General features: G+C 34.9%; 1 protein-coding gene across 2 annotated transcripts; it reads right to left on the bottom strand.

Moving 5' to 3' along the window:
- Positions 1-188: 188 nt before the first annotated feature.
- On the bottom strand, positions 189-12,958 carry Cct8 (chaperonin containing TCP1 subunit 8). Of its 2 annotated transcripts, XM_076868107.2 has the most exons (16): positions 12,810-12,958; positions 11,187-11,277; positions 9,990-10,069; positions 8,537-8,686; positions 7,892-8,072; positions 7,720-7,781; positions 6,496-6,633; positions 5,479-5,657; positions 4,547-4,613; positions 4,386-4,473; positions 4,188-4,303; positions 3,560-3,631; positions 3,323-3,487; positions 2,701-2,820; positions 752-856; positions 331-414 (listed from the first exon to the last, which is right to left on the bottom strand). In XM_076868107.2, exons 1-15 carry the CDS (start codon positions 12,867-12,869, stop codon positions 764-766), a joined length of 1,662 nt encoding a protein of 553 aa, XP_076724222.1. In that variant the 5' UTR covers positions 12,870-12,958; the 3' UTR covers positions 331-414; positions 752-763. The 2 variants fall into 2 exon arrangements, with proteins under 2 accessions (XP_076724223.1, XP_076724222.1); XM_076868108.2 differs by lacking the exon at positions 752-856 and having other exon boundaries at positions 189-414; positions 12,810-12,957.
- Between the last annotated feature and the right edge of the window lie 381 nt (positions 12,959-13,339).

Raw genomic sequence — 13,339 nt, 5'->3', positions numbered from 1 at the left:
AGAAAATAGGCAAATGATAAAAGGGTTTGAAAATATGTACTTCTTAGTTTATAAAAATATAAGAAACACATAAGTTCTAGATTATGATCTCCAATCTATTTTAATGCACCTGTGTCAATCAATTTCATTGTAGAATTGCTGGCGTTTACAAGATTGAAAAAAATTCAGTAGCTGGTCACCAGACAGGCTTTTACAGTAAAACACATTTATTTTATCATTCAGCCAAGGATACAAACACAAAACACTTCTTAATTTAAGGAGAATAAGAAAACCATTAGGCAATTCCTAGTGAACTACTTCAAATACAACCTTCACCTATAGTAAAATTTAGGCTATTCAGTCATTTTGGTCATCATCCCAGTCTTTCTTTCCACTTGGAGGCTTGGGCCCACCAGCTGGTTTTGCCATAATGATCTGTAAAACACAAAAGTGCTTATAAACTCAAACTTCACAAATTAAGAATATTTTTCTATTGGCCATTTGTAAGATGGAGCAATCCTCTTAATATAAGCAATCAATTATCTATATTGCATATGAAACACCACAGCACAAGCTAGTTTTCTAGCTTCCTTGTTAAAAATTATAGTGAACTTTTGGCAGTGAGAAAGCTTCCTGCTTTTGTGGGTAAAAACAAACAAAAAAAAAGCCCACACAGATTAGTAAAGGACATTCCAAAACAAGCACTTCGATAACTTAAGCAAACATGAAAGTTTTTGCATGCATCCCTGGAATAAACCAGTAAGTGTGGCACCTGATTTGTTATTTATATATGAGGTTCGTCTTGCCAACCATCTTTATCCCAATTTCCTTGTGGTTTAGGAGCTTTAGGTCCACCTGCCATTTTTGCCATTATAATCTGAAGTAGTTGATAGATAAAAGTATAACAATGAAACTTTCTCCTACCAATGAGAACCAAATAGTATCAAGTGTTTGTTCATAAACAAATCTAAGCACCAGTTCGCTGGTAACTAAAAAAAATAAGCCACAAGTCTTTCTTCAGCTTATCTAAAAAAAAATGTGCTAAACCAACATTTTACCCAAGTACAGTATAACGATTTCATATCTAAAGATTTTATTTAAAAACAAAAATGGTGGCAGTGGCTGTGGGCTCAAATAAGTTTGGGGGAAGCTAAAATAAACTATTAAGCTGAACTAATATTCATTGCTTTCCCAATTTATATGAAGAAATCATCCTGTACAACATCAAGGGGTTTGACTTCTATTTTAAGCAACATGGATGAACATCTTTACCACAACTCCAGTAGATTTCACACCTGTTTTCAGAAGCCTCTATGAGAAGTCTAAACCTAAGGGAGCTGGGGATGTGGCTAAGTGTGGAGGGTGCTTGCCTACCAAGTGGCTCTTGGTTTGAACCCCAACAACATAAAAATAACAGTAGTTCCCAAAATTTTATTAGGCATCACCATTACATGAAGAACTTATTAAAGCTGCATGTTAGACCTCCTTCAGAGTTTCTGATTCAATGGGTTTGGAGTAAGGTCTGAGAATTATTAGCAAGACCTTAGGTGATGTTGACGTTATCTATTTGGGTACTATCCTTCCTTTGAACATAAGTTGAAAGAGATAATTGAAAAAAGATCAATCCAGCTCCTATTACATCAACTACTGCTCATAATAAAGTCTCTTTCGAGAATATATACTGCATAAAATCAAGCACAACTGACTTTTAAAGATGGTAATTATTCTAATCCCAGCTTGGCTAACACAGTTGGATGGGTTTTTCATATATCTTTATGTGCAGAGTGCCAAAACCAAGGGCACATACCAATAACATCCCTACTATCAAAATTTAGGAAATTTCTTTGTGATAAAGTTTATAGTCTTACCTGGCATTCAGAAAAGTTCCTCAGCTAAGGAACTTCCACTATCAGGATTTCTTTTCACCACATATCTTAGTCTACTTAAGCTGTTCCTGTCCCCTTCTACTTTGGGTTCTCCTTTTAACACATCATTTCTAGAATAAACAATTCCTTAGGCTTCTCTCAACTTGACTGAAAAAACAATCATATTCTTTACTGAAAACTACCTGATAAGCAGATTCAGAATCCTCTTATTAACAAATCTGGCACAACAAAACAGTTTTTGCTTGGTACTGGGGACTGTTAGACAAGTGTTTTACTGCTGGGCTACATTCCTAGCCCTTCTACTTATTTCTAATAAGGTGAAAGTGGATACCCAGTTCCATTTTTGCTCATCCTCCAGTTATGAAAGAGTCCTTATTTAAATATATATATATATATTTTAAATTTTGTTATATAATAATTATTAACTGGTCCATACTGTGCTTAGAAATAAGTCTAGTTGTCTATTAATATTCACCTAGGATTTCTTCTAAGTTTAATTTCACATGATTTTTTACTTACTGTATATATTCTGTGTCCCTAACAAATACAACTTTATTCTATAAAGTATTTATAAATAGTTCATTGGTTAATAATTACTTTGAGAATTTTGTGGCAAATGGATTTAAGATTACTCTATTTTTCAGTATAATTTAAAACTATAGGAGAAGAAAAAATTTTTAAAATGGGGGATGGGATTCGAACATCTAAGGTGTGAGGGGAAGGAAACACTCCTTTGAAAACAAAGAACTATGCTATATTCTAGTTCTGTGAAAACATACTCTTGAACCATATTGAAACTACCATTTTTAGATACCAAAGTTTCATTTTTGCTTACCTGATCCACTCTAAGTACAGTAACCGCAGCATTAGTAGCCAATTTTATAGCCCAATATTTTCCCAGATATGTATCTAGAATACCAGCTTCCAACATGTCCTTTACAGCAGGAACTTCAGCCTGTCAACACAAAAAACAGTTTCCATCCTTTCATTTTAAATTCTTTTCAGTGAAAGTGCTTATATTCAAAACCAAAAACCTGCATGTGTGACTCCTAAGTACCAGACAAGTAACCATGTGTAAATACTATTCCATACACACTATAAGAGTATCAACAAAAGGAAAATTAAAAATTTCTTCTATCAGATAAAATGAAAACTAATTTTTTAAAATTTTTAATTACAATTCTTAATATACCATTATACAATAATTTATCATATTTCTGATTATATATAAGGTATATTGACACCAAATTCACATCTTTATACATGTATTTTGTATAATGATGAGGGTCTCCTTTCACCATCCATGCTATTTTCCTTCCCCTGAAAACTAATTTTTAAGAAAACAAATTGTTCATAAATCAGTTCACTATTTCTGATTTTCCCCTTATATGTACTGCTTCTATTTTTAGGTTGTGCATTCACAAAGCAATTTAAGTTCATGTTTTTTAATCAAATACCTCAATGTCTAGTCCAACATTTTTATTTCCTTCTTGGTGAACTGCATAAAGTTTAGAGATAACTTCATTGGCCTTAACTCCAGAGTTCTCTGCCAGTGCCCGGGGAATAGCTTCAAATGCCTCGGCAAACTTCTTAATAGCATACTGCTCAAGTCCAGGACATGTCTAAAACAAAATGTGTTTATTATTGCTTTTTATTCAAGCAATGGGAAGAAAGTTATACAGTAAAAGCCATACCTCTCCATATGATGTGATTTGTTTGGCTAATTCAATTTCTGTTGCTCCACCTCCAGGTACAAGACGTTTATCCTGTAAGTTATCCAAAAAGCCAAACAAAAACAAAAACAAAAACAAACATTAAAAAGGTAGTTTCACTAGTCTTTTCAGATTCCAATACTCCATCAGACTAGTTTTCAACCAGTCATTGTTATTCAAAATCTAATTATAAACTTGGTAAAAATGAACGATCAGACAAATTTTCTTTCTGCAGTATCTAGTACATGAAAAAGGAAGACCAAAGTGAAGAAAGGGGACAGCCCTTTTTTATCTGCATTCTAGGCACTGACAACAATGCTTTAGCAACTGAAGTTAGTACAGTAAAACAAAAAATCACAAACTATTTAATGGTGAAGAAATAGCCTTGCTTTGCTATTAAGTCCTTCATATGATCATTTTGAGAAACTATCGTATTCTTCAGCAATTGAAAGGTAAATGGTTGGTAAAAATCCACCTGTCTCAGCCTCCACAGTAGCTGAGACTATAGGCAAGTACCACCATGCCTGGCTAAACCACTCATTTTGAAGAAGCACCAACTACGTTTTTAAGACATCAGAGATTACTAAAGAAGCTTCTTGTTAATACTGACCCTTGTGAGAACTTTGAAAGTATTGACACCATCATCTACTGCCCTTTCTACATCATCCATCAGATTGTCTGTAGAACCTCGAAGCACTATGGTAGAAATGGCACCATCTTCTTTTTCTGTCAATAAACATTCAGGGATTAAGTGAAAGAAAACAAACAACTTACATATGCACAAACATAGTTTGCCATTACTACATACCATGCTTAAAAACAACCACCTGTGTGTCTCCAACTTCTGAGAGGTAAACATTGTCACAATGTCCCATTTCTTCAAGGACAGGTGGAGTCTGTAAAAAAGAGATTGTTATAATAAAATTCAAATAGATACAACTATCTTTGATTGTTTCTCAAAATACGTACCAATCTAGGAAGAGCTGTAGCACCAACTGTTTTACACAGTCTTCTGAGATCCCATTTTGAGTTCAGCCTTAAAAAAAAAAAAAAAAAGACCTTAATACAACATTTAATTCCAACTATATAGTACTTAAATATATAATGAGACACCAAGTCTTGGATATGTGAGTTGTCATGTATAAACTAGCATGAAACTATTATTTACCTCTGAGTGTTTTGAGCACAATTAAATCCTACTCTCCTGCATATTTGGCTTACCCAGTTCTGCTGATATTTTTATTTATTTATTAGATATATATGACAGTAGTGTATTTTGACATATATAAATGGAGTATAACTTAATTCTAATTAGGATCCCATTCTTGTGATTGTACATTATGTGGAGTTTCACTGATTGTCTATTTATATATGAACAAGGGAAAATTATGTCCAATTCATTCTACAACCTTTCCTATTCCCATCAGCACTTTAGGAAATCAGAGGTTTATAGTTCTAAAACACCAGGGACCTGGTATGTATGTACACATAAAACTTGCTTTGCTGTGTTTGACCGCACATATAAGGAAGAGTACAGTGATTCACTCTGCACGTTTGATTAGGTGTTAAGAATGGTAGTAGATGGGAATGGAAAAGTCTTCTAGTGTTCTCTATAGATGTGTTCATGGACTACAAGGCACACTCCTTATTCCACACTCTGGCTGACAAAGTTCTAGGCTTGTGAATTGTCTCAAGCTATTCCTTTTACCCAGTATGCCTTTTCCGTTTCCTCTTCTACTTATTGATATCCCTCTAAATTATTTTGCTATTTGATCTAATAATTTATCTGATCTTGTAAGTTATTTCCCTTTATTAACTACCTTCCTAGAATTGCTGAATTTATTCAGTGTTTCAACACCTAAAAATCATTTATAATTTGGTTAACAGAATCCAGCTCTTACCTCACCAACATGATATTGTATTTGTTTGCATAATGAAGAGCCATGTCTGCCACTTTGCCACCTGTTACTATGACATTGGCACCAGTATCAGCAATAGCCTTGACTTGTGCATCCATGAGATTTTCTTCTCCCTTACTAAAATTCATCAATTCTTCAGCAGTCTTTATCAATACTGTTCCCTGGCAAAACAAGTTAAGTATTCTCTTTAAAACCACTTCACTACAGGTGTTCAAATGCATAGGATGAGATTTAACTTAAGAAATAACCTAAGAATTTGGGAGAAAACATAAAAATAAATATGCATGTACTATGAAGCAGAATACATGATATTAATAAACACTCAGCTTGTTCCTCTTCACTCCCAAAACAGATGTGTATGTTCCTCAACAGGTACTTCAGTGGAAAAATTGGAGAAATACTTTAATTTTAGCTATGCTGGGCAGGTGTCCTTTTTTGTCTTTTATGAAAATCAAACAGTTTAACAAAAACTAGAAAGGATATGATTCTCAAACTCTTCCTAAATTTTGTGATCATTCCTAAATGGACACTCCTCTCCCCTAATACAGCTAAACCCTTCAAAAGCAATACTTTAAATTTCAAGAATAGCAGGGATGAGTCCAGCTAAATACAAACTTAAAACTTTACATGTATTTTTAAAAACAATTAAAAATTTCAAATTATATTAGCATTTTTTCCCAGATTTTACCAAATATTGACATTTAAACTATTTTCAAAGAGCACACCTTATTTTACTTGCTGAAATGCCAACAGCTGTATGATAGACTATGAACCAACCTGGTGCCATCTAATATTTCAAATTTAGAATTTTTAGTAACTGAATTTTATATCAAAGAATATAAAATCTGGCTTAAAAAATAAATGTGATCCTGCAATTTTCAGTAATTATGAGGTATTTATTAGTTTAAAAGCAAATTCTACATCAAAACTTAAAATGGTAATATGAAAAGGTAACCCAAGTTTTCACTTTAATTTCAAGAAGGTTTGAAGTTTACATACCTTAGTTTCTGTTATCATGCCATCAAAAGGGCAAGAGTATACTGCTATTTTTGCATCTTTTACAGATGTTACGTCACCTTCAGTTTCCTTCTTAAAAACCATACCATGCAATACTGAAGAAGAATAGATACCAGAGCCCTAAGAAATTGAATACCAAGATCATCATTAATGCCAAATTGTTGATTCTGTATGTTATCAAATACAGCCTTTTCTAAAATGAAGCAATACACCAAGACAGAGACCCAAGGCTATAAAAGGGGATGGACCATTCTGCTCAAGGTGGGAATCACCACAGGAATGAGCCACTTATGAAGGGGAGGTTGTCCTTCAGTATACTAAGAAGAACCAAAGGTAGAAAACTGCTCTAACCATTTATTCATCCATTCACCAAAGTATTTGTTGCCAATAAACCAGGAACAGCTATTAGTACTATAGATTGAATAGAGAATAAAAATCTGCTCTTCTTCTTAGTGGTGGTATTGGGAACTGAAGCCAGGAACTTTTGCTAAGTGCTCCAGCACTGAGTTATATCCTCAGCCTTTTTTATTTTGAGAGTGTTGAGATATTTTCACTAAGTTATCCAGGTTTGTGTTGAACTTGTGATCCTCCTACCTCAGATTCCTGAGTAGCTGATATTACAGGAATGTGCGAGGCTAAAGATTATGCTCTAATAATCTTGCAATTTAATGAGCAAGGTACATCCCAGACAGAAAATACATAGCACATGTACAAATACACAGAGAACATACATACCACATAAGCTAAATTCAACCACATAATCAGTATGCCAATGTGCTAAACCATTTCTACTATAAAGTACATAAAAAAATTTTATCAAAAACATATTTCAATGTTTTGATGTTATCTTTACATTGTGAATTTTATTAATGTACAGCAAAAATCAGATTTCACCCCATTCAAAATTGTCCAAGTTTACTGTTATAATTCAGCATATACAAAGAAGGCAAAGAAATTAGTATTTTGTTTTGTACAATATTCTTAATCCAAAAGAATGGCAAGGAAGATTGACAACAGGAAACAACGTGTCAATACACTTAAACTTAATCGGTGATAACATTACAACCTATTAATACTAAATAATGCTCCAAAAGATAATTAAGCACTAATTGTCTAAAACATGAGATTAAATATAAGTCTGGATCAATTTTTTTTTGTAAAAAAAAAAAAATTTTTAGAGAATGTCGATAAATTTTCTAAACTTACCAGAATTTTACAAACCCTGATGTTATCAACATTGAAATGGCCAGAATCAGGAAAAATGGACACTGTTAGAAAAATAAGACAAAAAGAAAAAAAATTTTTTTTGAGAGAACAGAAAACATTATAGTCATATTAGATATTTTAATTTTGAATCCTTTCATTTACTAGTACTTACCACATGCCTGAGCAATAAGCTTGGCTAGAAATGCTTCATTTCCATACTGTTTACTCATTATGGAGGTACGAAGTAGAGATGACACTTCATCAACATCTCTAAGGTTTTTTGCAGAACAACATACCAATTCAGGAAGAATTTCATGGGCTTTTCTGCAGGCTATTTCATAACCTTCTATGACCTAAAAAGTAAAGAACAAAAGTACTTCTTTCAAACACATAATTTTCACATGACTTAAAGTAATTCTTTTTTGTAACCCCAAGAATATGGTATTTTTGATATAAAATGATTATACTTACAGACTAATATATGGCAGAACCTACTAGTTATGAGAGAGAATAGGTTTTGGAGACAACCCAGATTTGAATTTCAACTCCTCCACTTACGAGGTATAGAATCTTGTGCAATATTTTTCTAACTAAGTCTCACTGTCCTCATTTAAAATAAAATGGGTTTAATTGGACTAACAGGATTCTTCTGATGATAAAATGGCACTGCATGTGAAGCACATGTACTGTATTTCCTGGCACAGAGTAAAGAGCTCAATAATGTTAGCTATTCCTTTAATAACGATCTTAAATTTTAAACAGTAGTGTATATCCAGACAAAAATTAAATAGGAATAAGTTATAAAATGAGCACTTGCCTCTGAAACTGACAGGCCAATCCTCAGAAGTTCTTCAGCTAATTCCAGAAGAGCTCCAGCAAATACCAGAACAAAGTTTGTGCCATCTCCAACCTCTTGCTCTTGCATATGGGAAGCCATTACAATCATTTTTGCAGCAGGATGCTGTACCTGGTATAAGAAATATCAAGCGAAAATTTTTGATACTTAGAGTAACATAAAATCATCAATTTCCATTTCTTAAATAGACTTTAATTTCCCTATATGCCAGGTAATTCCATTTGATCATTAAATGCTATAAAAAGTGTGGTCACAAGAAAATCCAAGTCCCTCTAGGTCTATCAACACAAATATGTAACTATAAATGAAAACAATTTCACAATACATCTTCTTTTGATAGGCATCATCCATTACATACAACTCATAAGGTTCAGCACATTATTATGTGCTAAATTAAAAAATAAAGCAACTCCAACCACTAGATCTAGACATTAAAATATCTTCAGAGGAACAAAACCAGACATCACTTGACTTGGTTAAGAACCTCAATATTAATTTCATTGTATGTTCCCGCCATAAGGGCTATCACTTCTGGTTTATAAAAAGAAATGTAAAAATTTTCTTAAAAGGCTACAAAAAATTTACATAATTTTGTTCTAAGGAGTCAATTTTAGATATTTGTATAAAAACAAGTAATAACTATTGACAACCATAAAAAAATATTGTGGTATTACCCTAATAATATCCTTATTATACTTTAATAACTTCTGAGAACATCACAGTGTATAAAAATCAACACTTACAATGGGTTCTTCCACAAATAATCTGTGGAGTTAAATATGTCCTTGAAAATACTGTTAAGATGTTGAATTATCTGCAGTTTCATTTAAAACACAAGATTAAATTCTTTACAGGCTAACCATCAGGAAAATTTCCTGAAGTTGAAAGTATCCTTCAATTACAAGGCAGCTACAGAGAAATGGCTATATGCATTTAGGTGCCAGACTTTTCTTATAACCCTGCAAGAAGTATTTGTTCTATAGGCTATAACATCAAAACTGCTGCTGAATAAAGCAAAATTCCAATTTGTGTTTAGTGTCTGGATTACTTTTTTTTTTATTTTCATAAAGCCAAATTGTTTGACTAAAAATGTTTTGCTCATTAGCTGTTTCTATATTATAGAATAATTCATTTCATTGTCACTCTAAAATCAATTTGACATTATTAGCAAATGTACCTTATAATTAATTCCTCCAAACATTAATAATGTAATAGATTTTTAAAATATGACTTTAAAACATTAAACCTAGAGCTGTTTATACACCTGCATAATAAAATTTCAAGTTGGAAAAAAGTAGCCCTTTATTATTCAATCTGAAGTAAGAAATTTCCTTCTATGATAAAATATATTTAATTTTTGATTTCATCAAAACATTTCTTGGTTGTTTCAAAAAAAAAAAAAAAAAAAACTTACTTCTAACTCTCTTAAAATAGTGGCTGCATCATTTGTCACAAACAACTTCTCCATGTGGTTGATGACCATTTTGTTCATTCCTCAAAAATAATAGTTAAAAAAAGAAAGAAATCCATTATTACTCAAATATTTTCCCAAATACCCAGAAAAACATAGTCAAGAAACAAAATTTGTATTTACTTCTTAAAACAATGTTATAAAAAAAATCTATATTCCATTCCATCTCAGAGCCCATGGGCCCATATTTTCCCCCCTAATTTCCTATAATATTTACCAAGTATGCCAAATCTTACAGGGGACTTCCATGTTGTTTACAACATGTTTGGCATGCAAAAAGTGTTCCATAAATGTAAATTATGTTAATATGTATAAAAACCAAAATAATCTACTTATATTTATTTTAATTCTTATTTCACAGATCTGCATCTTTATTTCAACTGGTGAAGGCAAGAGTAGAAAAATCTTATGTCCCCTTTCCATTTTTTAATTTTAATTTTGGTACTGGGAACTGAACCCAGGGGTGCTTAACCACTGAGCCACCTTCCTAGCCCTTTTTAAAATTTTGAGACAGAGTCTCCTCATAATGTCACTTTTTTATAAAGTATTGGTTCAAGAGCCAGGCACAGGGGCACAGGCCTGTAACTCAGGAGGTTGAGGCAAGATCACAAGTTCAAGGGCAGCCTGGGCAACTAAGGGAGATACGGTCTCAAAAAAGGGAGGGAGGGGTGGGAAGTGGAAGTGCTGTAATTTTTACATCCTTTCAATATGTTAAAAGTAACATTTTGATCGCTATTTTTCTGGAGCTCTAAGTTGCTGATTAAAAATCAGAAATATGCCAGGTGCAGTGGCTTATGCCTGTAACCCTAGTGCCTTGGGAGGCTGAGACAGGAGAATCTCGAGTTCAAAGCCAGGCTCAGCAATGGAGAGGTGAGGAGCTAAGCAACTCAGTGAGACCCTGTCTCTAAATAAAATAAAAAATAGGACTGGGGATGTGGCTCAGCGGTGGAGTGCCCCTGAGTTCAATTCCTGGTACCAATAAATAAATGAATATATAAACAAATAAGAATGTACTGGTATTACTGAATAATGAAATAAACTTTCAAAGCAATACTGTAAATACAATCCTCGTTCTAAGTTTGAAAGAAAAATAAAAAGGATTCCATTACTCTATTTTTAAAACATGAATTTGGAAATTACCATTTGGTCCATATGCTGTACGTGTAGTTTGCGCAAGTTCCTTGCAAGCTTGTATGTTTCTAAACACAGCCTCTTCTAATCCTGAAAAATGCTGTAAAATAAAATAAAACAATAAACAAGAATTTCCCAGCACAAGATATCTTTGCTTTTCTTTTAATAAAAATCAAGTATTGGTAAGTATTCCATACTTGGTGTTCAGAGTCTGAACACCACCTCCCGTAAAACCAACCATGGTCACCAATCTCAGCTTTCTGGCTAATTTACAAGACCTCGGGCAATTTTTTCACTTGCAAATCTGGGCAATAATAATAGTATTCACCTCACAGGATTGTTGAGTTAATCATTCAAGATTTACACATGTAAAAGGTGTTGCCTGATATTTATAAAATTCTCCACACAATTTCCTCATTAGTTGAAATGAATAAAGCAGTATGCTTTTTAGGGACTTCAGAGATCTACTTACACATTAAAACATAGGCTTTTAATTTTTTTTTTTTTTTGTGTAGTGAAGAGGATAGGAGGAAAACTAAGTCCAATTAGAGAAAGGAGATAAACTATTTCAAGTAAATTATTTTTTCAGAGTTATCAATACCAAATTCAAAGCTAAGATTTCAGCCTGACATTTTTAGAGCAATCAAAACTATTTTCAAAAAGAAACCCCAACACATACATCATACCCTGACATTTATTTGGTATACAAATTACCTCCAAAGTGCATCCTATAACCAGGAACCTAGCTCCCTCCACCTCCCATAAAACCTTATATTCAACCACACTAATCTATTTCTTCAATGAAGCACATAAACGTGGGAGATAAAAAAAAAACAAAAAACACTATTTGACAACTTGGACAATCCAAAAGACAATATTTTCAGTGTGCAGTTAAGATACATTTTTTAAAAACTATGTTCCTGAAATCACATTCAAGATCATAAAACTAAGTAGTATTTGGACCAAAGTGTCATTTATCCTGTGGGCTACACAGGTAAATAAGGCACTCGGAACTCAGAGATACCACATTTTGCTCCAATTTCCTCAATTTAAAAAAGAGATGAGGAAAACAGGACGCTGAGAGGCGTCAACTTGGCTACAATGAGCTGGGACCTGAATCCATTTTGACTGTCCTACTAACCACACAATTTCTCACTTGGAAAGAGGCAACCAAGAACTGGCTGGCTCTTGTTCCTATGGCCTCCGGTCTGGATCGCCTGCTCCTTCTCCCTCCCCAGCCTGTAATCCATGAATTGTGTGCTTATCGGCCTCACAGTTCCCAAAGCAATTTCATCTCCTCAACTTCACTCTTACAAATCCCTTTGAGGAGGAGAGTCTAATGAGTCCCGCTGTACTGGAGGGGAAAACGCAGGAGCAGCATGACGCTCGCCCAGCTAGACAGTGTGGGTCGTCAATACTGCTGCCTCGGATCTCGACAGCAGAGAGAGAATAAAAAAGACTCGGGGTTTGGCGGCCGAGTCTCTCGAGTACTCCTCCCTTTCTGGAATCTTCTCCCCCGGTCGCTGTGCCAGAGGTAGCATGCCCGGCCCGTTAGTAGGCCTTTCTCCTTCTCTACAGCCACCGCAACCCCATGCCGGCTCTCCCACCTCACCCTCTCGTTCCACCACTTACTTTCGCTCCCTCCTTGAGCATCTGGGCAAAGCCCGGGGCCTTGGGGACGTGGAGCGCCATGGCCAGCCTGCACAGAGCCGTTCACGCGCTCAATCGGAAGAAGGGGAGGAAGCGGGAGGCACGCACAGCCTTCTGGGGACGCTGCGTGCTACCGCCTCCCGTCCCTCCTTTCTCCCCAGCTGACCGCCTGCCTTGAAGCCTCGCGAGAACTAGAGTAGCTCCAGCAGCCAGAGCCGACCTGACGATCCTTGATTAGATCGAACGATCCTGCCGAGCGCCGCGAGCGCGGTCGGGCTTTTTGGATGACGCATGCGCAGGAAGATCCAGGGCAGATTCGCAGCGTGTTTGCGGTTTCTGACCAGTAAACCACGCTTCCCAAACTTATAATTTTCCAGACCCAGACATCAGCGTGTCAGGACAGGTGTGCCCTTAGTCCTGAAATGGTGCCCCTGTCTTCATCCCTCCCAAAACTATCGATGGGTGTCAGTTCTGTGCTGGGAACTGAAGGAGGCACTGGGAACATGAAGGTG

Source organism: Callospermophilus lateralis, chromosome 10 (assembly GCF_048772815.1).
Source record: "Callospermophilus lateralis isolate mCalLat2 chromosome 10, mCalLat2.hap1, whole genome shotgun sequence".
Classification (NCBI taxonomy): Eukaryota; Metazoa; Chordata; class Mammalia; order Rodentia; family Sciuridae; genus Callospermophilus; species Callospermophilus lateralis.
This window is presented reverse-complemented; position numbering and strand designations above follow the sequence as displayed.

Coding starts and splice junctions, on each gene's coding strand:
- Cct8 (XM_076868107.2), bottom strand. CDS start 12,869: ATGGCGCTCCACGTCCCCAAGGCCCCGGGCTTTGCCCAGATGCTCAAG. Junction 6,634..7,719: donor TCAGGGTTTGTAAAATTCTG/GTAAGTTTAGAA, acceptor TCAATTTCTTAG/GGCTCTGGTATCTATTCTTC. Junction 5,658..6,495: donor GCATGATAACAGAAACTAAG/GTATGTAAACTT, acceptor TTGTTTTGCCAG/GGAACAGTATTGATAAAGAC.